This window comes from Trachinotus anak, unplaced genomic scaffold (assembly GCF_046630095.1).
Source record: "Trachinotus anak isolate AG129_WGS33_773 ecotype Australia unplaced genomic scaffold, CSIRO_AGI_Tana_v1 ptg000032l, whole genome shotgun sequence".
NCBI classification, from domain to species: domain Eukaryota; kingdom Metazoa; phylum Chordata; class Actinopteri; order Carangiformes; family Carangidae; genus Trachinotus; species Trachinotus anak.
Window position 1 is genome coordinate 23791568 of NW_027273883.1, and position 25471 is coordinate 23817038.

Consider the following 25471-nt stretch of genomic DNA (forward strand, 5'->3'; position numbering starts at 1 on the left):
CACTGCACACTCACTCATGGCCACTTGACACAAACAGACCACAGAGTGCTTTTTGCTTTGTATATTTACAGTTTCATTCGAAGCCTTCAGTCAGAGTTTCCTTATAAAAGATATATTTTTGGTGGCATATTATCTGTCTTCAGTCAGCATCTCAATGAGCTCAGCTTAAAAGCTGTGGATTCAACCTCTAAACCCTGCCATGCTCCATCATCTGCTCAGCGTTTCGCCTGCTGTGGGACTCATGTTCCTCAGCCATATGTCTTTGTTGCCTCAGTCTAAGGCTTGGACACAGTTTAGGACATACTTGTGTCCACTTGTGTCACACATTTCAGTACAGTTCATTCTTGCCTCTCATCCAAACTGGACTAAAAATGAACTTCCACCCTGCATTTTTAGATTTTTTTAACTGCTGCTAAAAATACTGTGTGGACTTCCTCTTCAAATAGTTTTGTCTTCAGAAGCTGACAACGCCACTCTCCAACAGTCAGTCAAAGAGGAAGCCTGGAGAAACATGCACTAAAAACAATACTGTGGTCAGTTTAGTCATGGAGCGTGAGTATGATGATGTTTCTGCTCACCATTAAAGTTGTTAAAAACATGCTTGCTTCCTCTTTGAAGTATGAGAAATACTCATGGTGACATGTTTGTGCTGCAATTTTCACACACACTGGAAGTTTTTACTCATCACATTAGTTTGTGTTGCTTGTGGGTGTAAAAAAAAGTCAGCTGGAGTGATGTCAGCTGTTTGTATCAGGATATTTCATGTAAAGGCTTGGCAGTTTTTAGATCCCCTCTCTGTCTCTGGTTAGCTCTCCATCTGTTGTAGCTTCAGTGTTTGCACCACTGAGTGAGGGGAGGCAGCCAGGGGACACACTGTTCCAACTGCTACACCTCCTGCATTTCACGTTTCTTAACTCACACCTTCCACTGAAGGTGTGAAACTTTTCAGTGAAGCTGTGAAGTGAAGGGCAGGACACAGTGCGTGAAGTCTTTTATTATATATGTTTATGAGAAATGAGCTGTTTCACCATCAAGATGATTCTTCATGATTGTTATTTCTGTGCTTTCAATTGCATGACAATTGCAAACAGAACATGCAGGAAAATTACATTTACAGTTATGTTAACTAATATATTTTTATATTATTATTCAAGCAAAACATGTCTGAGGATGCAGAACATGTTTTTATTCCCCATCTTTGCAGCTACAAACTGTAGTTCTGCAGTTTTGTGACTGTCGCTGCTCTCATTAACCTTCCAGGCAGAATTGTCTGTGTGCTGTCCTCACAGCCAAACACAAATCTGTTTAGGTTGTGATAGTATTCTCAGGAGTTGGTGGAGACCACAGCAAAGCTAGGAGGAGGAAAGTGAACACAAACATGATTTCAGATGAATGGTTGTGTTGGATGTGTAACTGTGCTAATATGTTCACCATAACAGGTTTATAAGGGAGTTTTACATCCAGACTGTTTCTCACATTCTGTTCCCAAAGTCAGTGAGTTGATTAATGCTTTAATGTGTTGTAAAGAGAGACTGAGGCAGTGTAGAAGACTCTGACATGATATTATTCTTTAATTAAAGCTGTTTCACTTGGGAAAACTGGGGAAACTGCACATCCAGGCTACAGGACTGGTCCGCATCAAGGTAGACAGGAGAGAATGTAAACTGAGACAAGAGAGAGTGTTTGCCTACGTTTGTGCTGTACTTGTGTCTGTCCAGGTGTGTGTGCACCTAAGTGCTTGTAAGTGTGTGTTTGCCTACATCCGTGCGTGTGGCTGTCAGGGTTAGAGCCCTCCATTAAGCTGTGTTTACTGTGTGTATGGCCAGAGTCGCCGTGTGACGCTTGTCCTGGCCCAGTCTCATCAATTAGAGAGACGTCCGAGGGCTTCTGGCTGTGATCCCTGCCGCCTGCCGGGCAGACCTTCCATATGACTTCTGGGACATGACACTGTTTTGTTGTTGTAGTAGAATTGGTGAGATTCTTCACATTCCTGCCTGTGATTTGGAGTGGTGTGGTCACTGTCATGTAGGTTTGTCATAGTTTGGAGAGAGAGCAGACATGTTTCACAATGTCCTTTAATTTTACTCTGTACTAGTCATGTTGTTCAAATCAAAGAGCATCATCATTGCCTAAAATGGAGATAATCTACATGAGGGATTACCAAACCTTTTTAGCCATAAGGAGACCTGAGTTAGAATCAAAGAAAAAGATCTTATAGTGATAGATATCTGATGGTCACTCTTCTTAACACATTATTCATCTCACCAGTAATCCCCTGTTTTAAACAATCTGGTCTTTTTAACTAATGTTGCACTTTTTCTGGAAAAAGATACACTGAAGAGACGTAGATTCTCAGGTTTCTTCAGGCATCATGTTGAAATACTGTAATCTCTAATGAGCAGACTCACTTTGTTGTTAATTTTATGTATTGAGAGACAAATGAAACTTTTCCCGTGGCCTTTCATGGAAGGTGACAACTCTTTTGTATCCTTGAACAGATTTGCAACGACTGTAATTAACTTTTTTATTCATCAGGTGTACTGCATGAATATCTCTGTCTCTCTGTCATTGTGCAGTGGGTGGATGGATAAGAATAAACGTTGTCATACAGTAGGTGTGAAAGTTGAAACAACCAACACGTGCCAAATGTGCCATCTACCGTCGCCATGTGTGCAGTGACGCATTAGCTGTGACTTAGGCAGAGAAGGGATGAATTGTCACTGTGTTTTGGGTTATTTTGGCCAAACAAATGTATAAACCACCTTTTTTGTCCAAAGTAGTTAATAGAAAAAGACATGAAACTGGAAGTCGAACCAGGGATTCACTGCACATGAACCCGTGTGGTATGTGCCCTAACATCGGCTATCAGGTCGCCCATAGTTTTGTTATTTGACACAAACAAAAAGCTCACCATCAAAAACATGTCATAGAGTTGAGGTGATGATTAACAGTCAGGGTTTTTAAAGTCAGCAACTATAATGTTTGTAATTGATGTGTGATATCATGAAATATAAATCTTTATTGTTAACTAACATCCTGAGTGACAACAAACAGCTGAGTGAAGCTAAAAAGACTCAGTATATAACAGACTTTCCTGTTGATACCAGATGTTAAGTTTACTTTGAATGTGTCAGCCCTGATGTGTGTGCTACAAATGTTCCACTAGCAGGCTTTTGTCTCATAGCCAGATGAAAATAGCTTTCCCTTTATCTGGTGAACCTAGTGTAATGTAGCAGACATACACTGATTTGAATGGACAGTTTTACATGAGTGTTCATTTTTAGAGCTAAAACATTTTGCTGCAGAAGCTTCTGTGTATAAAAAGGAGTCTGCAGTCAAGCCAGCAGCACTGTGAGGCTGGATTTTGGTACAGCAATATTTTGAGTGAAATGCTAACATCAGCATGCTAAAATGTTCACAATAAAGATGCTAATGCTTAGCTCGCATAATGTTTACCATGTCCATATCCCAGCATGTTAGCATGCTAACATTTGATATTTAGCACTAGTACACTGAAGGAAATGTCATTCGTTTTGCAGGTATTTGGTCATAAAGCCAAGTACTGGACAAATCACATTGACCTGATGATGGCGCTAGATTAAAAAGTTACAAGATCACCAAAGTTAGTACAATTCACACAATTCATCCAATAGTTATAATGACATGTCAGTAAAAACTACAAATCTCAACCTCATGGTGTTGTCAAAGGAAAGTCATGCATCACCAATATTAGCTGGATTCATCCACTGGGGAACAAATCTAATGGCAATCCAGCCAATAGTTATCTTTATCACAATAGTCTGTCTGAAAACCTATAAAATACGCAATTTAGAAACCTTAGCTTTTGATTCCTTAAAATATACACACTCTGTAGATTAGTCACTGTTAACAGAAGCTTTAATTCTGCCTATCCTTTTTACAAAGAAAGACTCTTAGAGGAATGAGTCAGTTGATTGTGTTGTAACTGTAACTGTGTGTTTGTCCAGTTTCCCTCTAGCTGTGAATGTCAAGTGTTGTTTTTGGCTGAACTGACTTATATGAAACCTGCGAATGGACACCGTGCATGAAGTGGCTCCTTCATGGAAGTAGGTTGCAGAGTCTCTTAGAGGGGAACATTTGTCTCAGTGATAACACTACAGGGAGTTTGCTATATTTATAATAGTGCAGAACAGCACCATAATTGTCTTGTCCTGTGCCTATTCTGCCAGATCCAGACTCAGAACAAAAGCACCACAGTTACTTCTGTAGCTACATGTCAAAGCAGCACAGTTTCACTTGATTTCTTCTTTCTACCAAGCTGCAGTGGTGACAGTTACCAGAGGAGCAGAAGTTTAGTATTACCCATCACACATCATGCCAGTAGCAGATTTATAAGTATTTCAGGGACCACCTGTGAAGAGAGCTTTTCTCAGAGCACCGCTGCTCTGGACTGTTTAAAGCAGCCTGAACCCGGGTGTCCACAAATGGTAGAAATAGAGTGAAAAAATGTTAATGTTTTGGTGAGTTTGACACTAACTCAAACAAAGAGCTTTTCTGATTGTTTGAACGTGTGCTTTTTGATTGGTCCAAGGAAACTGGATTTCATGCAACACAATAGAGCTGTGTAACAGAGGATGTGGAAGGGTGATAGATGAAATTTTTTTAGGTCGTGACTGTGGTCATCCACTTTGTGTCTTACTCTCAGCAACTATGAAAACAGCCAGAATAAGCAAAGTGAATTCCTCCCAGCGCAACACAGCTGTGATACTGTTGTAACAGAAGAAAGAAACTAAAGTAGCAAATTAGAGTTAGGCTTTGGCACGTGAACTTTGAGTGACCACCGTGTGTCTGCAGCAGGGCTCCTGGCAGACCTAATGACAGCTTGTTTTCACTGGCGCCTGAAGATTAGATGGGAAGAGGGAGGGATGGAGGATGGAGGGAAGAGGAAAATAACTGTGATAAATGGCACAAAGGAAGCAGAGTGTGAAAAATGAAAAAGCAAATGATAAAAGAAGAGGTAAGAAAAAAAGAATGGTGAGAAACAGACTGGGGAGGGGGCTCAGTATCTCTGGGTAGAGCTTGTGCACCCGCAGAGCCGGCCGAGGTGCGCCTGAGCAGCCTGGCTCCCTGATTGGTTGAGCGCAATGCAGCTCTCTCCCCTCCCCCCCTGAAGAAAGAGGTGCAGCAGGAACGTCAGACCCAGACAGCACAAGACTCGGCTGCTGAAGCAACGCTTTTCTGAAGCTCTCCTTAAGATGCAGTTTACAGAGCATCTAGGGACAAACTAGGTAATAACACAGACCTGATCTCCTACAGCATAGCAGTGTCCTCTACTACTGCGTTTAGGAATTTATCAAATTCATCAGATTAGATTTGAGCTAGTTTTTAAACCTTTACCAGTAATATCAGCTGACGTCTAGTGGATTCAATTCACCGCAGTGAGAAGGACGGCCACTGGTCACCATGGGCAGGCAGGGGCACGATACCTCTGCTCCGGCTCCTGGGATGCGAATCCAACGCTCCCAGAGCAAGATGAGTCTGTCTGCATCGTTCGAAGCGCTGGCTGTCTATTTCCCCTGCATGAACTCCTTCGATGAGGAGGATGGAGGTAAGATGACAAGTGGGGAAATGTCATAGCATACGCTGCTGGCTGGGGGCAGCAGTGCTGGTTAAACTGAGTGATGGCAGTGAGGGGGTAGATGGCTGTAGGATTAGTGGGAAGATACACAGGTATTGATTGTGGGTAGAACTGGGACTGGTTGACAGACGTAATTAGTGTAATTAGGAAGGCAGGGTAGTTGAATTAGGATACTAATATGATGCTTGAGCTGCATGTGCACTGTCAAGATGATAAATTGGAGGAGCATCTATGCCTGTATCTGGGGTTATTATCCAGGCTGTGAATCTGTTGTGAAATAAACATACTGCTTCTGTTGTTGCTACTGTTGTCAGTGGTTGTGTTGTTAATGTGGATGCTGAATGGGACCAGTTCATTTGCTGTAACCTGCTGGTGGCTACTTGCTAGTCTCATCAGTATCTCATGCCCTCATGATGATTTGATGATACATTGACTGTGTGAATGATAAGAGGGGATTTAGTTACTGCACTGAATCATTGTTTAATACCTTGTGGGCAGTCGTTTATTCAGGAATACAACAGTTCTATGACTCGCTTCAAATGTCCTGACCAGTGGTGAGGACTGTATATGTTTATATTTATAAGGTGCTGTAATCATTTCCTATTCTAGTTGTAGGGGATTTATTTACAGGGAAATAGAATAGTTCATAGACCAGGTTTTTTCTTTCAGGCTACAACTCCACACTTGCTCGTACTCACACTTCCACTGTTGGCAGCCAAGCAGCCACTCATTGTCTTTTCCTGTCTGGCAGGGCTGAGATTTGAGGGCATTGACCTTTTTGATGTCGAGCCAGTTTGTCTAACTTTTAGGCTGCTCCTGCTTCAAGGCCACATAGTTTAGAAAAGCGCTCAGCCGCCACAGAGACTGTTTTTGACACACGTACCTCATCTGCTGTTACTTTAAGTGCAGTTGTGTGTGTATTTTTTTGTTGATAAAGACGATACATTTGTGTGTGATTGATTAATTCATTAAATTGAAGTCTATGCTATGGTCTGTTTAGGTTCTGTCTATTACTGTTTGCAGTGAGAAAAAAAGTCTATGTTCTGTATTATTTGATAAAATCACCTATTCATCCATATTATTGTAACAGGGCTGTGTATCAGTGATTTGAATCAAGCAGTGTAAATGCTACCATGTGTTAACATCTCATGATTTGTGCCACAAAGTAGGAGAAATGATTCATTAGCCTGAACACAGTGTGTTGTCAGTGTTCATTGATAACATCTGACTGGCTGCTGATTGGCAGCAGAGGTGTATGAGCTGCAGACGTCAGAGACGACCTCTGTGGCTGCGTCTCCTATTGTAACCTGTGTGTAGAGCAGGAAGAGGAGGCGGAGGCCAGCTGAATAACTGAGATTTCAAGGCTGAAAGGCTTCACGTCTGTTTATGCCTGTGTGAGATAGGACACAGGATCATCTCTCTTCTCCTCAGCTCCTCCTCTGACAGAACAAGGAAGCAGAGAGGAAGCAGAGTGAAGACAGCAGGCGCTGCAGAGGTCCCATGATGATGCAGGATTAGGTCTGATGTAGTGTAGACATGATTCATCTGATCAAACTGGGAAATTAGAAGGTAAAGGTTACGTAAGATCTATGAATAGGTGGCTGATTGTTTCTACCTGGAGGTTGCAAACACTGAACTGATGGTAACTCAGGGTTATTACTTTTGTCTGGCTTTGCACTGATTATCTGACCTGTGGGAAATAACACAATGATTACAGATAAGAAAGAAGAAATTCCATAACTGTAATAGGAGCAATAATAGTTAATGCTTAGATAATGAATCTTTGATTGCACCACATTCTGACACATTTTCAGATGCCTGTTTAACAGAGCATAATAGATGGATGTGAAGTGTGGTATCTAACACAGACTGTGGGTTGTAGTCTGTTTGAGTCCCTTTTAAGCTCCTAAGCATCTTTGCTGTTTGTTGTCATGAGTGAAGGCAAATTTTCTAATCTCTTTCTTAATGGGTTATAAAATGACACATAGTGGTGATGTTGTGTTTGTAACAAAGTAAGGTCTTGACCTTACCCTGTAAAGTGCCTTGAGATAATGTATATTATGATTTGGCGCTATACAAATAAAATTGAATTGAATTGAATTGAATTGAATTGCTGATCGCCAGGCGTGCTTTGAGTAGTAGAGCATCCATACTATACTTTTGTGTAGGTATGTGTATGTCTGCCACAGGCGCAGCCACGTGACCCCGCACACAGGCTGTGAGGGAGGCTGGATGGAGATGAGCAGGAGCGGGGCTGTCATATGGGATCAGTTAGGATGGGTGGGGATGTGGGGGCAACATTGGCGTTTCTGGAGTGTGGACTCGATACAGTTCCCACAAGACCCCCGTAGGCAGTCGGTAGTACAGACCAGAGCAGCTCTGTACATGTTCTGCTCAACAGATGCACAGATGTGAGGACCATTTTTGACTATCAGAGTGAAATGACTACGATCCTTCCCAGAGTAAACTGTACTCATATCTTGGTGTAGAGGTGAATTGTAATTCAGTGTTGTCTTTGGTGTTTTCTTTTCCATGTGAAATGATTTTTCATGAGTCAATGAAAACACTGCTCTGTCAGAAATAATTCCTGTGAAGGCAACTGAACGCAACATGAGTCACAAAGTGATTCAGTGTCATGGATTGACAGTCTATTTCCCTCTGTCTCTCTCCCTCTCTGTCTCTCTTTGCATGTGTCCTGTGTGCAGAGGCAGGAGGTAAGAAGTTGCGCAGCACTATCCAGAGGAGTACAGAGACAGGCCTGGCGGTGGAGATGAGGAGCAGGATGACTCGGCAGGCGAGCCGGGAGTCCACGGACGGCAGCATGAACAGCTACAGCTCCGAGGGAAAGTAAGGAGACGAGGAGTCACAATCAAAAAGCTCCTACCCATGTTTTATTGGGAGCAGTTTGCACATACACTGCAAACATTTCAAACCTCAATTTGGTTACTCATATCAGACTCCAGTCACCCTCCTGGCCTGAAGCATTGTCTTTAATCAACATCACCGTATTTCACTTCTGTGGTAACAAGTGTGTGTTTCTCTGTTTCAGCCTCATCTTCCCTGGGGTGCGACTCTCCTCAGACGCCCAGTTCAGTGACTTCCTGGATGGTCTAGGTCCTGCACAGCTGGTTGGACGACAGACGTTGGCTACTCCACCCATGGGTGAGAACAAGAATCCCTTCATTCAATGCGCTCACTTGGTAACTTAATCATTGTTAGTGACTTTGTTCCTTATATACTATAAAATAATGAATCATTATATTTGTTGTTCAGGCGACATCCAGATAGGCATGGTGGAGAAGAAGGGAGCACTGGAGGTGGAGGTCATCAGAGCCCGTGGCCTTGTGGGAAAACCAGGTTCCAAGGCACTGCCAGGTAATTTCTGCTCTCACACCATTATAACGGGCAGCAAATGTTGATAAATTATGACTAATACAGGTTGTAACATTTCCTCTCCTCTCAGCACCATATGTAAAGGTCTACCTTTTGGAAAACGGAGTCTGCATAGCCAAAAAGAAAACAAAAGTAGCAAGAAAAACCTTGGATCCTCTTTACCAGCAGCAACTGCCGTTTGAGGAGAGTCCGGGAGGGAAGGTTTTACAGGTCAGAGAACACTGAGTTCCTCCAGAAATTAAAGTGGAACCTCTCAGTCAGGTTTAGTATTACTGCTCTAATTTGAGGAAAGTTGAGTCTTTTTTTTCTGTTCCTCCCCGCAGGTCATCGTATGGGGAGACTATGGACGTATGGACCATAAATCATTCATGGGAGCAGTTCAGATACTGTTAGACGAGCTGGACCTGTCCAACATGGTGATTGGCTGGTTCAAGCTCTTTCCTCCCTCCTCACTGGTGGACCCTACTCTGGCCCCACTGACAAGAAGAGCTTCCCAATCCTCACTGGACAGTTTCTCTCGATCATAGCAGCGTGTGGACTGATAGCGTTGTTGTAGCAGCCAGTGTTGCGATTACAGGTCACGCCCCCCAGTTACACTGCATGCTTGATGTTGTGTCTTCTGAGCCTGTTTCTAGGGGTGCAAACGTGATCCTGTGTTTTGAGCAAAAATGTCGCGCACATTGTGCAAATGGCGAAGCGTGTTGCAAGCGCCTGGCAGCCGGGATTGCCGGGTGTTGTTATTGTTGTTTGGAGGAAGCTGGAATGAACTCCTTAGCACGAGGAATCTGTCAGTTCCAGGTTTTCATCCAATTCGAAGCCATGGGGGTCAGTACTGGGAACCGATAAACGAGTTCTACAGAAGCCCTTTTCGAATGAAAAATAAATGTTTTGCTTTGATTTTTTGTTTTGTTTTATTTTCATTTGTTTTGTTTTTTTCTTTAAATGTCAATGTACTTGTATCTGAAGGGGGTGATAGTGTTTCTAACCATATGCTTGGTCACGCCACGCCAACAGACCTAGCTGTGTAGATGGAGTTTTGGAGACCATCACTTGGGTGAGGTGTGTCCCAGCTTGTGTCCACACTCCCCCAAAACCCAAAAGAAATGCCCCTCTTACTCCAGGGTTATGTACTGAATCAAACCGTGCTGGTAAATCACCAGAAAGACTTCAACGTTAATCAGAGGCAATATTGAAGTGGCTACCATCAACACTCCAGAGTATACAATAACAACCCAAACCCCATGAAAAGATGTACAATCTACCATCATTCTTTCTCTGTTGATATATTGTATGAAAATTAAATGAGAAAAAAAATTTTTTTTTTTTCCTTTTTAGTTGATTTGCATGGACACAAATTTAGCTGAATAAAAAAAAAAAGAAAATTATTTTCTTGAGGCTGCAACTTGCAAAAAAGATGAAAAATAAATAAAACAGATCAGCCATTTTCAACAATTTATATTATTTTTAAAGATAAATTTCACTAGTGCATGGTTTTCAAGGGGAGTGAATGCAACATCGTGATGAAAAAAAAAGACATCGTTAATCATTCTTTAGACCATTCGTGAGTCTGTGTTTTGCAGACATGCAGATAAGGGAAACTTAAAGGAAACTTTTGGAGTTATTTAACAGAAAATGTTTATGTGACAAAAAGTGATAATGAGAATAAATGTAAATTATTTATTTCATTGTAAAAAAGGCTCAGGCCTTATAAAGATAAACATTATGTGCAAATTGTACATGTTTCTCTTTCTTCCTTGTCCCAGGGTACCTCTCATTGTACTATTCATTGCTACCATTGTTCAGTCCCCTGATATTGTCCAGATTTTAGGACTGTTGGTTATTTTACAGTTCTGTATTGTTTCAGTATGTATTTTATTTTGGATTTGATTTGTTTAACAAGCATGTTGAAAAGGATTTTCTGCAACATGGCTTGGGCACACCTTACAGTAACTCAGCATGTTTTGATAAAGATGATATTTGGAATTTTTGCAGTTTCTTGTACAGTGCATGTCAACTTCATTACTTTTCTCCCTCGCCCTTAAATTGAACTCTACAACAAATTAGTTCTTGGTCTTCCATGGCCAGTTATTGAAGTTTTAACAAAAACATTCCACCCCCAAAGTCATATTTTCTTTCAGGTTTTTGAGAAAAAAAAGTGACAAGGAAAATATTTTATATTTAATGGAGGTTTACGAAACAGTTGTGATTGCAAGTGTATTTTATTCCAGTATTGTTGACGAACATGCAAAAATAATCTGTATTGGTACAGCAAGAGGTCTATACCTAATCAAGAGGCAGCACACATGCAAGAAACGTGTGTTGCTGAGGTTCAATTTTACAGGCACTGTTTGTGAAGATGAGCTAATCACAAGTTCAAATAACAAGGGATATTGCCACAGAAAATGTTTTTTTCTTGTTTTAATGAAAATGAAATTAATTTACTATATTTTTGTTAGTTTTATTTAAAAGCCAAGACCAGTTTATTTTTTATTTTCTATTTTTAGTAATTGAAAATACTTCTCATGTCTGGGAAGTATATGAAACTTATAGTTGCAGTATGTCTGAATGAAATTGAGGCATTGAGGCATTATTCCTTTTCCACATGACGATAATAATGCATTTTAATGTCCAAGAAAACCTTGTCGCTGTTACAGGCTACAGCATATATTTTCATTTCAATTTTCATTGTACATACATTTAGATGTCAGAATTTGAATAAACAAGCTACCATGAATAGATTGATAGACTCTCTTGGAACAGGAAGAATGCCTCACATGATGACAAAGACATATGTTATTTATCCTTTTGAATGCCTTTTAATTTTCTCTTTTTGGTGCAATGTGTTAATGCCAAGGCTATGTCTTGGTTAAGTATGGTTGAGTACAGAGATTTATGTAAGTTATTTTTCAAATTAAAAATAAAAAATGATATTACACTGATGCCTGAAGTGTTGGGTGATGAGATGGACACACACAGAGAGTATCTCTACAGAAACTTCAGGAAAAGGATGTAAGATAGAAACAGAATACCTCAGCAACTTATATTCCACTTCTTCTTAGTTGGGGTTAATGCAGGACACACATGAAAAAAAAAAATCAATACACCAGTTAATCAAGTTAATTTCTCAGTTAAACCTCTGTTATGTAGAGTGGGTGGAAAACTGAATTTGAAATCTCCAAGAGTCACAGAAGAGATTGTGTGACTGTTTTCACAGGGTGAATATATGTATGGCTGAGTATGACCAATAAACTGAACACCATATGTAAAATTTGTATGAAATTAAAACACCCCTTTAATGGAAAATGAAGACTGAGATAGTGAAGCATACAGACAGACTAGCTGAGCTTCCTGATGCCTTCAAGGTTCAAATGATACCAGCCTGTTGTCTGCTCGTGTCAGTCCAGAAGAATTTTGTAAGGCTGTGTATCTGATTTGTGAAGTTTTTAATCACTTCTATATGACAAAAAGTTAAAATGACAAGATTAAATGCTGCTTATTCTAACAACACTTGTCCTTACATAGTCCACTATAGAGAGTTCACCATTTTGAAGTGTTGTCTGAATGTGTAGTGAAAATATGCCCTAGATACTCATAGTATCCCACAATGCATCATGAAAAGTAGGGTGCAACCTACTTAGACCTAGACATCATCTGGAGATCCGTTTAAATGTTTGTATGTTAAATTGTTTCCATATTTCCCAGAGAACCTAGTGGTCGACCTACAACTGAGACATTTCCATCAAAAGTTTACTGGTTTGGTCATTTCACTGTCTTTAAAACACACCAACACACAGCTCAGATAATCTAATAATTATCATTTTTCATGATTAATAAATATGGGATTCATGTGAACATGAGGAAGAATCACACCAACGTCATCATTTGAGTGTATTCACGTTGACACTGTCATGTCATGAACTTTCTCATGTTGCAGTGTTTGTATTGGAACAGACCTTGTGTGTTTCACACGTAGAATAATTTTAAAATATGTCATAAAATGTTTGTCACTTGTCTCATGGGGATAAATAGACCCTATTAACAACTTCACAACATGTGCGAGTGATATGGACAAAGTTAATAATTTCATTGTTTTTTACAGCATTTTTTCACATCAACATGTAATATTATGTGTATTATGTATAATACTTATTGTATATTCACCAAGGTATTAAACAGTGCAAAGTTACACGTATCAGTCAGGCCTTCTAGTCAAATGAAAATCAAAACAAATTCATTTGTAACTTTTACAGTATTTATTGCACAAATATGAAAGATGTCATTCTGTGTCAGACTTCTGAATTCGACATGAATGATCATAATATTGTTCATAATGTTAACAATAACTAGAAGACTGTCTTATATAAAATACTTAATGTACATAACACAATGAGTATTGTAGCATTCATGAGATAAACATTAATCTACAGTATCTAGTACCTTGTACTGAATGTAACAAGGTTAAAAACTCTTAGAAATCTGGACTGTGCGTATCTTTCTCGACTGTCTTGATTTCTGAGCAAAGAGGTCGTGGAAGCGTCCTGTGTATGTGTGTGAGGAGCTTCCCAAACCCACCAGCACAGAAGAGGCACACGGTGACAACCTCCTCTGTGCAGGTGGGGCCGGGACGCTCCTCATCGTCTGGTCAGGAACTGGAGAGGGCGGTGCTGGGAGTGGAGGGGCAGGGAGGTTGTCATGGTGCTCACTGGGTCCTCAGACTGGGTTTGCTGGAGGCTTCTGAGAGTGGCTCAGTGCTCTGCTGCAGTGCTGGGTCTTCCTGGGGTGATTGGGTGGTGGTTGGTGACGTCCACTCAGCTGAACGAGTCCTGTCCTGTCAAACAGTCAAACAGGTAGTGAATGATTTTGGACACTGTAATTCAACCTTTGCTTTGTAGGTAGATATTTGTTTGATGTGGCCTCAAATAATTCAATTATATTATAAATAATGGAATAATGTTGAAAAAGGTTCCCATAATAAATGAAATCACATACAGTATGTAATGTTAACTTAGTGATTACTTACTTAGCTGAGTGAGAAACAGGCAACCACCCCCTCCAGTTTGTCCTGTGGTCATCCATCCTTCTCATCTGGTCCGGAGCAAACGTGTCTTCACTGTCGTCAAGGAAATCCTGGATGTTGGGTCTCAGTCCTCCGTCTTGTCGATTCCTGTACATGAGAAGAAGTGCTGCATCCTTCACAGCTCCACCTGCCACAACAGGAAATGCAAACATTGGTTAACTGTGATACAATGTTGACTTGGTAAATAGGCCATTCAGCATTAGCTTACCTTTGGTTGGTGAAGTGATTACACCTTCTAAAGAAAAGAAAATACACAAACAGTGAGTGGGGGAAAAACATCTCTGAGCTATTAAAGAAGTGAAATGATTTTCATTTTGTTAATTGTTAACTTACCTCAGCGTGGGGATCTAGAGCTTAGTGAAAAATCAAAGACAGATTAAACAGAGTAAAATGGGTGTTGGAGATTAAATAGAAGATATTAACATAGTAAATTGATAAACAGCTACAGTATATCGAATTTGAGCCAGTTAAAATTGCTTCCATGTTTTTATTTAACAGGCAATAGTGGGTAGTTTTCTTTGCTTATACTTACCTTTTCTCCCATATCCTGTCATGTGATTTAGTACATTACCTGCAGGGTATTTGTTTTTTTAAATCCCTGACTCCTCTTTCAACAGCACCCCCATCTCCTCTCTGTAGTCCCTCTGCAGGGAGGCTACAAAGTGTTTCATGTAGCAGTGCTTTGCATGTCGTTTAACAGCAAGAAGGTTGTGATCTTGCATGTTTTCCTTGGACCTGTGTGGGTTTTCTTGCAGGGTCCAATTCCAAAAGTGTCCAAAGACTCACAGGTTAGGTTGACTGGGGAGTCCAAGTTGTCCATCCAGATGAATGTGAATGGTTTTCTATCTCTGTGTGTTATCTCTGTGTTCTATCTCTGTCTGGGGTGTACCACCCAAATGTCACCTTGAATAGTAGCAAGCACCTTGAATAATAGCTACAGTACAGCTAAGGGTGAGGTGGGTGGAATATCCCAAATTGCTCTGTTCAATATGTAGAAGCAGCATTCAAGTGTGATCTCACCAAAAAAGAAAGAGAGAACCATAGACAGATGTGTGAGTGACTGTGACTCAGAAGGTGGAGCCAGGATTGACTGGACTCCTGGCTGCTCCTGTCCACATGTTGATATGTGTTTGGGCACTGAACCCAAAATTGTTCCCAATGTTTGGGCCAGTGTGTGTGAATGGGTGAATAAGAGGCACAATATAAAGTGCAATAAAGTACTGCTTACTTACAACTGCTTACAATACAATGCTTTGGATGAAAGTGCATAAATGCATTTAGGTGTCTTATCCAGCACCATTAAAGGAAATTATTATTATTCAGAAGAAAAAGTGATATAAAAAGCCAGATGCAAAAATAGGCCCAGGTGCAAGACGCTACCTAGGGCTTTGACAGCCTCGGCAGACGCTAAGGCTACCTGGGGCTTCACCCAGCCAGACACAAAGGCTGGCCCTTAAAGTTTCAAAAACATATGAAAGGAGAAGAGGAGATTTCAAAGAGCCACCAGATTCAAGTGGGCCCTGGTGCAAGACGCTACAAAGGGCAACACCAGCCTCGCCAGACGCAAAGGCTAAGTGGGGCATCACCAGCTCTGTCAATGGAAGGTTTTTAGTTTCTCAGACCTGCAGCAAATAGGGTTGTCAGACTCTAATCAGAGTCGCTGTCTTCAGCCCATGTTCCAAAAGGAGACCCAAAAATAGGCCCTGGGGTTCCATAAGGAGGACAGTATCTCCTGCCTGTGGAGAATCCAAAGCCTGTCATCGAAGGAGCTGAGTCCCTGTAGTCCTCCTCCATGATCCTGTTTGTGATGGAGCTGAGGCCCGACGTTGAAGGAGCTGGCTCCTCAGGGTTTTTTGTCTCCTTCGTCCGTGGTCTCTTGGTACCTACCTGCTGTGTGGAGTCCTCCTCCCTGCTCCTCTTTGTGGAGAAGCTGAGGCCTGTTGTTGAGGGAGCTGGCTCCTCTGGGTTTTTCTCTTCATTCCTCCTTGGCCTCTTGGTACCTACCTGGTCTGTGGAGTCCTCCTCCCTGCTCCTCTTTGTGGAGGAGCTGAGGCCTGACGTTGAGGGAGCTGACTCTTCCAACCTCTGAGAACCTGAGCGTGAGCTTTGTGGTGGAAGCTCCTGAACGTGAGAGGAGCGAGGTCTGATGTCATCATCGTCTTCATCATCGCCATCATGGCTTGTATCATCGTCATCATCACCATCATGGCTGTCATCATCGTCATCATCGCTGTCATCGTAGTCTTCATCCTCAGTCATGCTACACCCTGAAATACTGTAACCCTCATCGCTCTCCGTCAGATGACCATCATCTTCCTCAGGCTCATCGTCATATCTGAGGATGTCAGCCCAATCCACCACATCATCACTGTCTACTTCCTCCTCGTCACTCTCCGTCAGATGACCATCATCTTCCTCAGGCTCATCGTCATATCTGAGGGTGTCAGCCCAATCCACCACATCATCACTGTCTACTTCCTCCTCGTCACTCTCCGTCAGATGACCATCATCTTCCTCAGGCTCATCGTCATATCTGAGGGTGTCAGCCCAATCCACCACATCATCACTGTCTACGTCCTCCTCGTCACTCTCCGTCAGATGACCATCATCTTCCTCAGGCTCATCGTCATATCTGAGGATGTCAGCCCAATCCACCACATCATCACTGTCTACTTCCTCCTCGTCACTCTCCGTCAGTTGACCATCATCGTCATTTCCGAGGAGGTTGTCTTCATCATCGTCATCGTCATGGTCGTCGTGGTCGTGGTCGTCGTGGTCATGGTCGTCATCGTCATCGTCATGGTCGTCGGGGGCATGGTCATGGTCATCGTCGTCATCATCTTCTTCATCCTCAGTCATGCTGCAATACCCTGAATCGGTGCTGCTGAGGTCAGACTGATCATCTTCACTATCTTCATCCTCTTCGTCACTCTCCATCAGTTCACCATCATCTTCCTCAAACCCATCTTGATTTCCGAGGACGTCAGGCCACTCATCCTCTTCCTCACCAGATGACAAGTAGACATCTGCGTCATCTTCATCACCACCCAAAAACCTGAATACTTCAGGAAGGACATGTCTTGCAGGATGTTCAATGATGTTGTTCGCACGACCTGAGAGGAAAAGGTTAAAGCACCTGAAGAACCTGATTTCAAATCATAGTATTTCTCATATCATTAAATATTTAGGATCAAATAAGAAACATCAAAGCTAAAGTTATACTAACTACGACTACAGCAGAGGTGTCACCAAGCCACAAACAGTTAAGAGGTGATCCCATTTGAACATTAACATCACAAATTGAGCAGTTGTGCTATTATTGTTTCGTATAGAAAAAATAAATAGAATAATAATAGAATAATTTTCTATTGCATTCATCTGAGACTTAATGATAACTGCTGTCTACTTTAATTAGTCACTTGGAGAAAGTTTTATAAGTTAACAGTGGTTTAACCTAAGCTGAATTCAAAGTAATCTATGGAAACATATAATGACATTTAAAATCAGAGCAAATGCTAAAAACAACTGTGAGCTGCTCACTGTTGTGAGCGCAGCTATAAAATGGAAACGATGTGAATAAAAGGCAGGTCATGCACAGTTAGAGTTCTTCACAAGCCTGAACAGAGAAGACACTGCAACACAACAACAACAATCAATCTGAAATTAAAAAGATTTTTTTTTTTTTTTTACCGTAAGGTGTCCGTCAACAACTAACAATTAAGAACCCGCGAAGCGACTGGAGGGGAGGAAAAGCTCGCTATGTTGCGCGCTTTTACGCACAGTTCTCCCCCTCTTTTTTGTATCTGGATTCCGGGTCCAGACCACAGACCCCGCCCAAAGCCTGAATTGGATCAAAATGCAAGAAACAAGAAAATGGTAAAATTAAAAAATGGGGCGAGAGCGAAGTGACGGGACATGTGCACAGATGCGCACAGATGCGCACACATGCAATCTGTTTGAACAACAGATCGCTGTTTTCTCTTCCAAAAATACTAAATAAATAAATGATTAAATGGGGAAAAAATCAAATACCAGCAAGCTACAAACATGTTAGTGTTGTCAAAGTACAAACAGGTCAACTACAAACTGTGATGACTGGACACAACAGTTCAGGCTGAAGAAAAACAGTCAGACATCTTCCATTTTATCTCCTTCTTAACAACTCTGATATTTTGGTACATTTGCAATAAAACCTGAAAACAAGTGATTTTCATGTGATCAACATTGAACTGTGAAAGTACATGATCAGCTCCGCCTGTCAGGAGTCAAGCTTCAAGAATCAAAGCAAGCATCTGCACACAACAACGGGCCCTGCTGTGTTTACACCTGTGCGTCCTGACGTCCTGACGCCCGGAGCCCAACGTTCCATCGTCTCCATGGTGCACAAGAAAAACGGATTTTGGGCATTTTATGAAAATTGGCCCGGTCGCCATTTTTTTTCAATAATTTTGATGCAAATTTCCAACAATTTGATGCCATCAAACCAAAACAACAGTGTTTTCAAATCCATATAGTAACTGTTAATGAATTCCACACATTTCCCGGGATAATTAAGAAATTCTGTACATCAAATCATCATTTCACACGAAGAAATCGTCGAATAAGTGTCTGTTTTCACCAAATCTGTGTTTTTCCCAACAGGCCTAGTGGCAAGGTGTAAACTGTCCACCTTTACATTTACAAAGTTGCTCTGATTTATACACCAACAAGGCTCTGAATTATTTTAAGGTGATGAATAAATGACTCAGTCGTTAGAAAAATTATTTTAACAACATAGAATAAATTTAAAAGTTGTCTTACCTGCATGGTTGTTGTCCCCCTCACCGGCGACTCCTCCCGGCAGGGGTTCCTCCGGGTCCAGTGGTCTCCTGCGCTCCATATCCAAGCTCCGAGGTTTTCCTCAGTAGTTCGGTGATGCAGTTGTTTGGTTTTCCAACAGGGTCCGCTTTCCAGTCGTTTGTTTCCGCTGATTCACTTCTCCAAGAGTTCGCTTTTTCAGCTTTGGTTTTGCAACAGGTCAACTCGTGTCCAAGTTCAGGTGCAAAGGGAAGAGTCCAGGTGACGTGAAGCTCTTATATACCCTCGGTCCGGACGCGACCACGTTCTTTTAGTGACGCACACGCGTGTGAAGACAGACAGGTGTCGTGTAGGAGCCCTATATTCAATTAATTTTTTTAATTTAAGATTTTTAAATTTAAAATTAAATTAATTTTATATTTTTAGATTTAAAATTAAAACATTTGATTTGTGTTTTGTGAGGTCACACTGACCTTGACCTTTGATCACCAAAATCTAATCAGTTCATCCTTGAGTCCAAGTGGATGTTTGAAACAAATTTGAAGAAATTTCCTCAAGGCTTTATGGGGTTATGATGTTCACAAGGCCAAAACCACCTTTTGTTAGGTCACCATGACTTTGACCTTTGAAATTTGAAGAAGTTCCTTCAAGGCCTTACTAAGATATTACATTCACAGAACCAAAAACATTTTTTTAGGTCACTCTGACCTTCACCTTTGACCTTTGCCTACCAAAGCCTAATCCGTTTGTCCTTCAATCCAGGTGAATGTTTTTTGAAGAAATTCTCTCAAGACGTGACGGAGATATTGTGTTCTTATGGCCAACCCCCCCCCCCCCCCCCCCCCTTTTTTTTCTTTTTTTTGTTAAAGATACTTTTTTGGGCATTTTTTGCCTTTATTGACAGGACAGTAGAGAGTGACAGGAAAGGGGCAGAGAGAGGGGGAATGACGCACAGGAAAGAGTTGAGCCGGTCGGGAGTCGAACCTGCTAAGAGCATCAGCTCAGGTGGTATGTGCCCTAACCACTCCGCCATTGGACTGCCCTGCAAACCGCATTTTGTGAGGTCACTGTGACCTTTACCTTTGACCAGCAAAATCGAATCAGTTTGTGCCAAATTTGAAGAAGTTCCTTCAAGGTATTCCTGAGATATTGCGTTCACAAGACCAAAACTGTGTTTTGTGAGGTCACCACGACTTTGACCTTTGTACCCCAAAATCTAATCAGTTCATTTTTGAGTCCAAGTGAAAGTTTGTGCCAAATTTGAAGAACTTCTGTCACAGCTTACTGAGATATTGTGTCCACAAGAATGGGATGGATGGACAGACAACCTAAAAACAATATAAAAATAATAATATATATAACAACATATAATAACAACAGTCAAGTAGGCTGTTAATTATGTAGTAATTAAGTGGTAATGTGAAGAAATTGCCAAGAAATAATAGTCAAGTCAGTAAAATGAAAAAATGTAGTAGTGTAATTACCAGGAATCACTGTAAAATATTAAGTAATTACACAGTAAAATTGAAGCAGAATAGTAATAATGTAATAATGCAGTAATATAGTGTAAATATATGGGAATTGTTAGAGTAAGTACAATGCATTAATATCCCTTATTGCATTGTGAAGACAGGCTGTTAGCAGGTAATACCAGGTCTAATACATTAACTGTCTGCATGTCAACATTGTTGACGCCCAAAATAAACGCAGCAGCCTGTTTCCTCCACATAGCCAAGAACTTTGAGGGTAATGAACCTAATGTCTTTGTAATGTCCACAGTCTTACCTTTCAATAAGCACAGTTGTTTACCTTTTACAGTTGTTTACCAAAAATGAACGGTAGATGTGGCGACTGCTGGAGATGTCAACATTAACCTATAATTACCTTTCCACTGCCTGTAAAGTCTAGTGAGCCTTGTTTCTTAGAAATATGTAGGTAGTTAACAAGAGCTTTATCTGTAATTACTTTTCCATGGTCTGTAAAGTGTAACATGAACATACTGATAATTTCCTTTTGATAGAGAGCGACATGTCAGCATCAAGATAATGTCAAGTGTACACTATTTCCTTGGAACAGTTTCAAAGTTTCAGTTTAATCTATGAAGATTTTGTGACAGTAAAGTGATACATCAAGCTGAGTTGTTATCATGTTAACACAATAATTTCCTCAACAACAAATCAGAGACAGCAGGATCCAAACAAGTATTTTAATCATAATATCACAAACACATTTTTAAAAATACATGTAATAAACAGATATCGTTATAACTCAACTTAAAGATAAAACGATAGATCCCTGATTGCACAGCACAGTGGCGCTGGCAGCTGTAAACCTGTACGCACTGTCCATATATTTTTTCATGATTTTGTTTATTTAGCTAAATGAGGGAATCTGATGTCTGCTTTTGAAAACATTTTTGGAGATTTCAAAATGCAGACACACACTCTTCCATGTATTTCTTACCCAAACACATCAAGGGTCATAAAAGATGTACTATTGCTTTAGAATTAGTATTAGAGAGGAGAGCAGGCGAACTGTCGGTGCACCACACTGCATGATTCATTTTATTTTAGACGATAACTGATTTGGTGTTAATGCAGTGTAACAGGATAAATTGCAATGCTGTGTCCTGTATTGAATCAATACAGGACACAGCATTTTATTGTCAAATATGGTACAATCCTGTATTATATGGCATGGGTGGCAATCATAGATAGATAGATTTATCTACAGACCAGTGGCAGTCGACCCCATCCATCACTTAGTGTTTTGAGAGACTGGTCTTAAAACCCATAAACTCCACTCTCCCCCTAATCTTGACCAGCACCAGTATGCTTACAGAGCCAGTAGGTCTACAGAAGATGCTATTGCTTCAGCCCTCCACACAACACTCACACACCTCGAGCAGAAAGAGACATATGTGAGAATGCTTTTTATTGATTACAGCTCTGCATTTACACACGTGGACAAAATTGTCGGTACCCTTCCGTTAAAGAAAGAAAAACTCATAATGGTCACTGAAATAACTTGAAATTGACAAAAAGAATAATACATTAAAATTCACTGAAAATTAACTAATGAAAATCAGACATTGCTTTTGAATTGTGGTTCAACAGAATCATTTTAAAAAACAAACTAATGAAACTGGCCTGGACAAAAATTATGGTACCCTTAACTTAATATTTAGTATTCTTTCAATTTAGAATACTTTATTAATCCCTAGGGGAAATTCAGATTATCCAGCAGTTCACTAATGTGTTCAGTGAAGATCCGAGTTTGTGTCATGATCCAGCGGTATGTACACTGCAGCTGGTTCGAGGAGCCGGTTACATGATGAGGAGCAGGTGAGTCTGGAGACTGGTGGGAGCAGCAGAAAGCCACGCCCAGCTGAACACACTCACTCACACACACACACACACACACACACACACACACACACACACACACACACACACAGGCACAGACAAATTGGAGACAAACGAACATGAGAGAGAAACAGCAGAGAACAACAGAGAAAGGAAATTACCACCTGATCCTAAAAACAGACATTGTTATTCCCCCGTTTGCCTTGGCTAAATAAAAAGTAACAGCACATTAACATTTAACACATTTATTGCAGGCCTATATATAAAGTAACATACTGCATCGTCCAGTTAATATCTATTTCAGCTCTCCTTGCACCCTCACACCTGTACCATGTGTGTCCCCTAACCCTACTTACAACTCCACAACTGATACAATAAATATTAATTAAATCAATAATAATAATAGTGCAATAAGGTACAAAGAATTCAGATTAACATGATGCTGTTAAAAACAACAAATGAAATGGAACCATAGCATAAAAAAAATTGAGAAAATCAATTTAGATAAAGATAAAGAGCTAAATTCTGATTTTCATTATGGTTTTTATTGTTAATCCTTCTCTTTATGTTCATCTAGCACTGGTTTTATCTGAATTAAATATAATAAATGTGAGGTATTTCAGTGCCAGGGTGTAGTTTATGTGTAAACAGATTGAATTGTGGGATACTATGATTCTCTTTTTGGTTAATCCGGCAGAATGCCAGTGTTTATTACCAACCACATCCTGTGATTTCATGATGTTTAAAAATCTGTCTGAAACAATTAGTTAAATTAACAGAGCAAGTATTTAATTCCATTTCTCCCCCTGTAGTGTTGATCCAGTCCAAATAGGGATGAATGAATTGAGGCCACAACTCAAAACAGTGGGGTAGTGAAAAGCTTGACCTGCTGATGTTGGTAGAAAAGAAACTGGATGATCACCAAAGTCATTAGGATCCATTTCTGTGCCGCATGAATGGAGCCTGTAGCATATTTCAGGGAAATCCATCCTGTAGTTGTCCAGACACATAACTGAAAAACAATAATGTCAGTCTCCTTGTGGCGCTGAGGAAGAAGTCAGGGTACAAAACCTCATCCATCCAGAAGCTGTTGGTCCGACTGACCCAAAGACCGTCGCTCCCATCACTAGAAAAAGTCACTTAGCAGAAAGAATCATTTCCTCACACGATACCATGTGGATCCTCTTTGGGTCGAAAGAGCAGTGGGCACCAGAAATGTGGCTGTCGAGAGAAGAAAAGACAAATGAAAGATTAGAGGCGACACTTCCAGCCTTTAAATTTTCTCTTCTAATATATGTTAATGCAAACCTTAACTATCAGTGATGTGAGGCCACAGGTGTTTTTCTCCTTCCTCCTTTTCAGTCTCCTCCGGAGGATTTTGGCGTGCAGGTACTCCACTCTCTCCTCTGCTGCCGTGGAGAAGAATCGCTCACAGACCATCAGCCTCAGCTGGGACATTTTGGCCACCATCAGGGCCATGACGACCAAGGTGAGCAGGATGACAGCCAGTGGAAATATGGAGTTGTAGAACAGCAGTTTGGGTTTAGGAAGGCACTTCTTTTCGAACAAGGTGACGGAGTAGGAAAAGTCTTTGTGATGGTTTTCCTCACTAAATGGCACACCAATTGCAGTTGCAATCCCCTGGAAACATAAATGAATCAGTGGTCAGTGGCTGTCTGACAGAAATAAATATAGTAAGGTCTTAAAGTACTTTCTCAAACACACTTACTTTGATGCTCATTAACAAGGGGACATGAAACGGTTCCAGCTCCGATAACTTTGTTGTCACAATATCCACAAAGCAGTACAATAAGGCGTCCACAGTGATAAATATGACCCAAACTACAAAGTGAACAGCAACTGAAACACCAAACTTCAGCACAGCTTTGCTCTCTCTGGTGGTGGGACGGGTGGAGGGGATGGTGGTGTACAGCTTCCTCTCCTCGGGCGTGAGGGGGAGGATGTGAGGCCTTCCCTCCCCCCTCTGCTTCTCATCAAAACGAACAAATTTGCTGCTGATGAACCTGTTTTCGTATTTCATGTTGCTGCAGTACTTTCTTATGTGCAAGGCTATGAACGTCATGAGCACGAGGAAGCTGATGGCGGGAAACATCCTGTCGGTCACAGAGGAGACCGTGCTCACCAGGGACTGTGCGTATGTTACAGTCTCATTCAGCCTCTGCTCTGCTTCACTGAGTTTCTCCCTGAATTTTTCTGATTCCAGTCTGCATGAAACCTTGAGCTTGGAGTCAACGTTCACTACTCCCAGGTCCGTGACCCCTTTGAGGATGCTCCCTATCCACTTCAGCATCTTAACATAGTTAGTGAAGGGAGCAATGATGGCTGATTTCTTTGCCTTCAGGTTGCAGATCATACTCCTGAGGAGGCCTGTGAGGTTCTGCAAGGTGTTGTCGATATTTTTAAGAACCACTAGGCTGGTCCCAGCTGTTAGTAGCAGGTTGCGACTCTTCTTCATGAAAATAGAAATCACAAATAAGGTCCCTAGGCATCTTACCCTCTTTGATAAGAAGAGAGTGACGGTAAGTAACGTCCCAAAGCAGCCAGCAATCCCTCCAGCCACTGCTGTCTCATAGTCGAGGTGGAAGAGGAGGTAGAGAAGGAGCAGGGCGCTGAGCAGGAGGCTGGAGAAGCTACAGGTCAGGAGGAGGATGAACATTCTTTGAAAGCTGTCCCTCTTCCCAGTTGTGAAAACATCCACAGCCAGAAAACCAACATCTTCAAGGCCCTGTTTTACTGCAGTCCACGAGAGCAGCATCCTGGACGGTAAAGGAGATACTGAGGGAAACCCAAACACTGAACACTGGAGAGCAAATCTGGAAAGAAATGGGAGGTTAAACATAGTATTAACTGTTCAGGAATACAGCATGTAGATGAACCTAAACTTACATCATAAAAAATGCATGATGATTTTCAGATTGCTGTAAATTTTAAGCTTCAGTTTAATGAAATCACAAGAACAAACCTGCTGCATACATCAGGACGTCTCGTCTTATGCATGTGGGTTGCAGTCTCTTTAAATACAGCCAAAACAGGAACTTCCCTCGAACCTCAGTCATTTGTCATGTCAGTCATACTTATTTTTTAACCAAAAGCAGAAGCAAACACAGGCTGATATGAGGCCGAATATTGACAGTGTGTGATACATGGTTGTGCTTTCGGTCTAAAAATCAAGAATTTTATTCAGGATTATGCCACAAAGGA

General features: G+C 41.2%; 3 protein-coding genes across 15 annotated transcripts in view; 1 reads left to right on the forward strand and 2 right to left on the reverse strand.

Annotated features, from left to right (window-relative positions):
• Positions 1-11949, forward strand: part of rims2a (regulating synaptic membrane exocytosis 2a) — a 142089-nt gene extending 130140 nt beyond the window's left edge. For 11 of the 12 annotated variants that reach the window (XM_071468920.1, XM_071468910.1, XM_071468909.1 and 8 more), the window contains 5 exons: positions 8323-8464; positions 8667-8779; positions 8891-8992; positions 9081-9220; positions 9334-11949. In XM_071468920.1, the coding sequence (XP_071325021.1) occupies positions 8323-8464; positions 8667-8779; positions 8891-8992; positions 9081-9220; positions 9334-9537 (701 nt within the window). In that variant the 3' untranslated portion in view covers positions 9538-11949. Of the gene's footprint in view, positions 1-1607; positions 5588-8322; positions 8465-8666; positions 8780-8890; positions 8993-9080; positions 9221-9333 lie in introns of those variants that run through there. The other variant, XM_071468919.1, reaches the window with a different exon arrangement.
• A 1295-nt stretch (positions 11950-13244) lies between these two features.
• Positions 13245-19092, reverse strand: LOC139612845 (dentin sialophosphoprotein). Of its 2 annotated transcripts, XM_071468923.1 has the most exons (5): positions 18888-19092; positions 14421-17200; positions 14296-14322; positions 14031-14214; positions 13245-13838 (listed from the first exon to the last, which is right to left on the reverse strand). In XM_071468923.1, exons 1-2 carry the CDS (start codon positions 18964-18966, stop codon positions 15735-15737), a joined length of 1545 nt encoding a protein of 514 aa, XP_071325024.1. In that variant the 5' UTR covers positions 18967-19092; the 3' UTR covers positions 13245-13838; positions 14031-14214; positions 14296-14322; positions 14421-15734. The 2 variants fall into 2 exon arrangements, with proteins under 2 accessions (XP_071325024.1, XP_071325023.1); XM_071468922.1 differs by having other exon boundaries at positions 14296-17200.
• A 3365-nt stretch (positions 19093-22457) lies between these two features.
• LOC139613489 (dendritic cell-specific transmembrane protein) lies at positions 22458-25080 on the reverse strand. Its single transcript, XM_071470170.1, has 3 exons — positions 23979-25080; positions 23558-23890; positions 22458-23470 (listed from the first exon to the last, which is right to left on the reverse strand). The coding sequence occupies exons 1-3, from the start codon at positions 25023-25025 to the stop codon at positions 23411-23413; spliced, it is 1440 nt and encodes a 479-aa protein (XP_071326271.1). The 5' UTR covers positions 25026-25080; the 3' UTR covers positions 22458-23410.
• Positions 25081-25471: the final 391 nt, after the last annotated feature.

Bases quoted from the DNA above. Each gene is read 5' to 3' on its own strand.
- LOC139613489 (XM_071470170.1), bottom strand. From the start codon at position 25,025: ATGCTGCTCTCGTGGACTGCAGTAAAACAGGGCCTTGAAGATGTTGGT. The intron at 23,891-23,978 runs GTAAGTGTGTTT...TTATGTTTCCAG, and splicing joins CCTTGTTAATGAGCATCAAA to GGGATTGCAACTGCAATTGG. The intron at 23,471-23,557 runs GTTTGCATTAAC...TTCTCTCGACAG, and splicing joins TCACATCACTGATAGTTAAG to CCACATTTCTGGTGCCCACT.
- LOC139612845 (XM_071468923.1), bottom strand. From the start codon at position 18,966: ATGGAGCGCAGGAGACCACTGGACCCGGAGGAACCCCTGCCGGGAGGA. The intron at 17,201-18,887 runs GTAAGACAACTT...TTTTCCTCTCAG, and splicing joins GGGGGACAACAACCATGCAG to GTCGTGCGAACAACATCATT.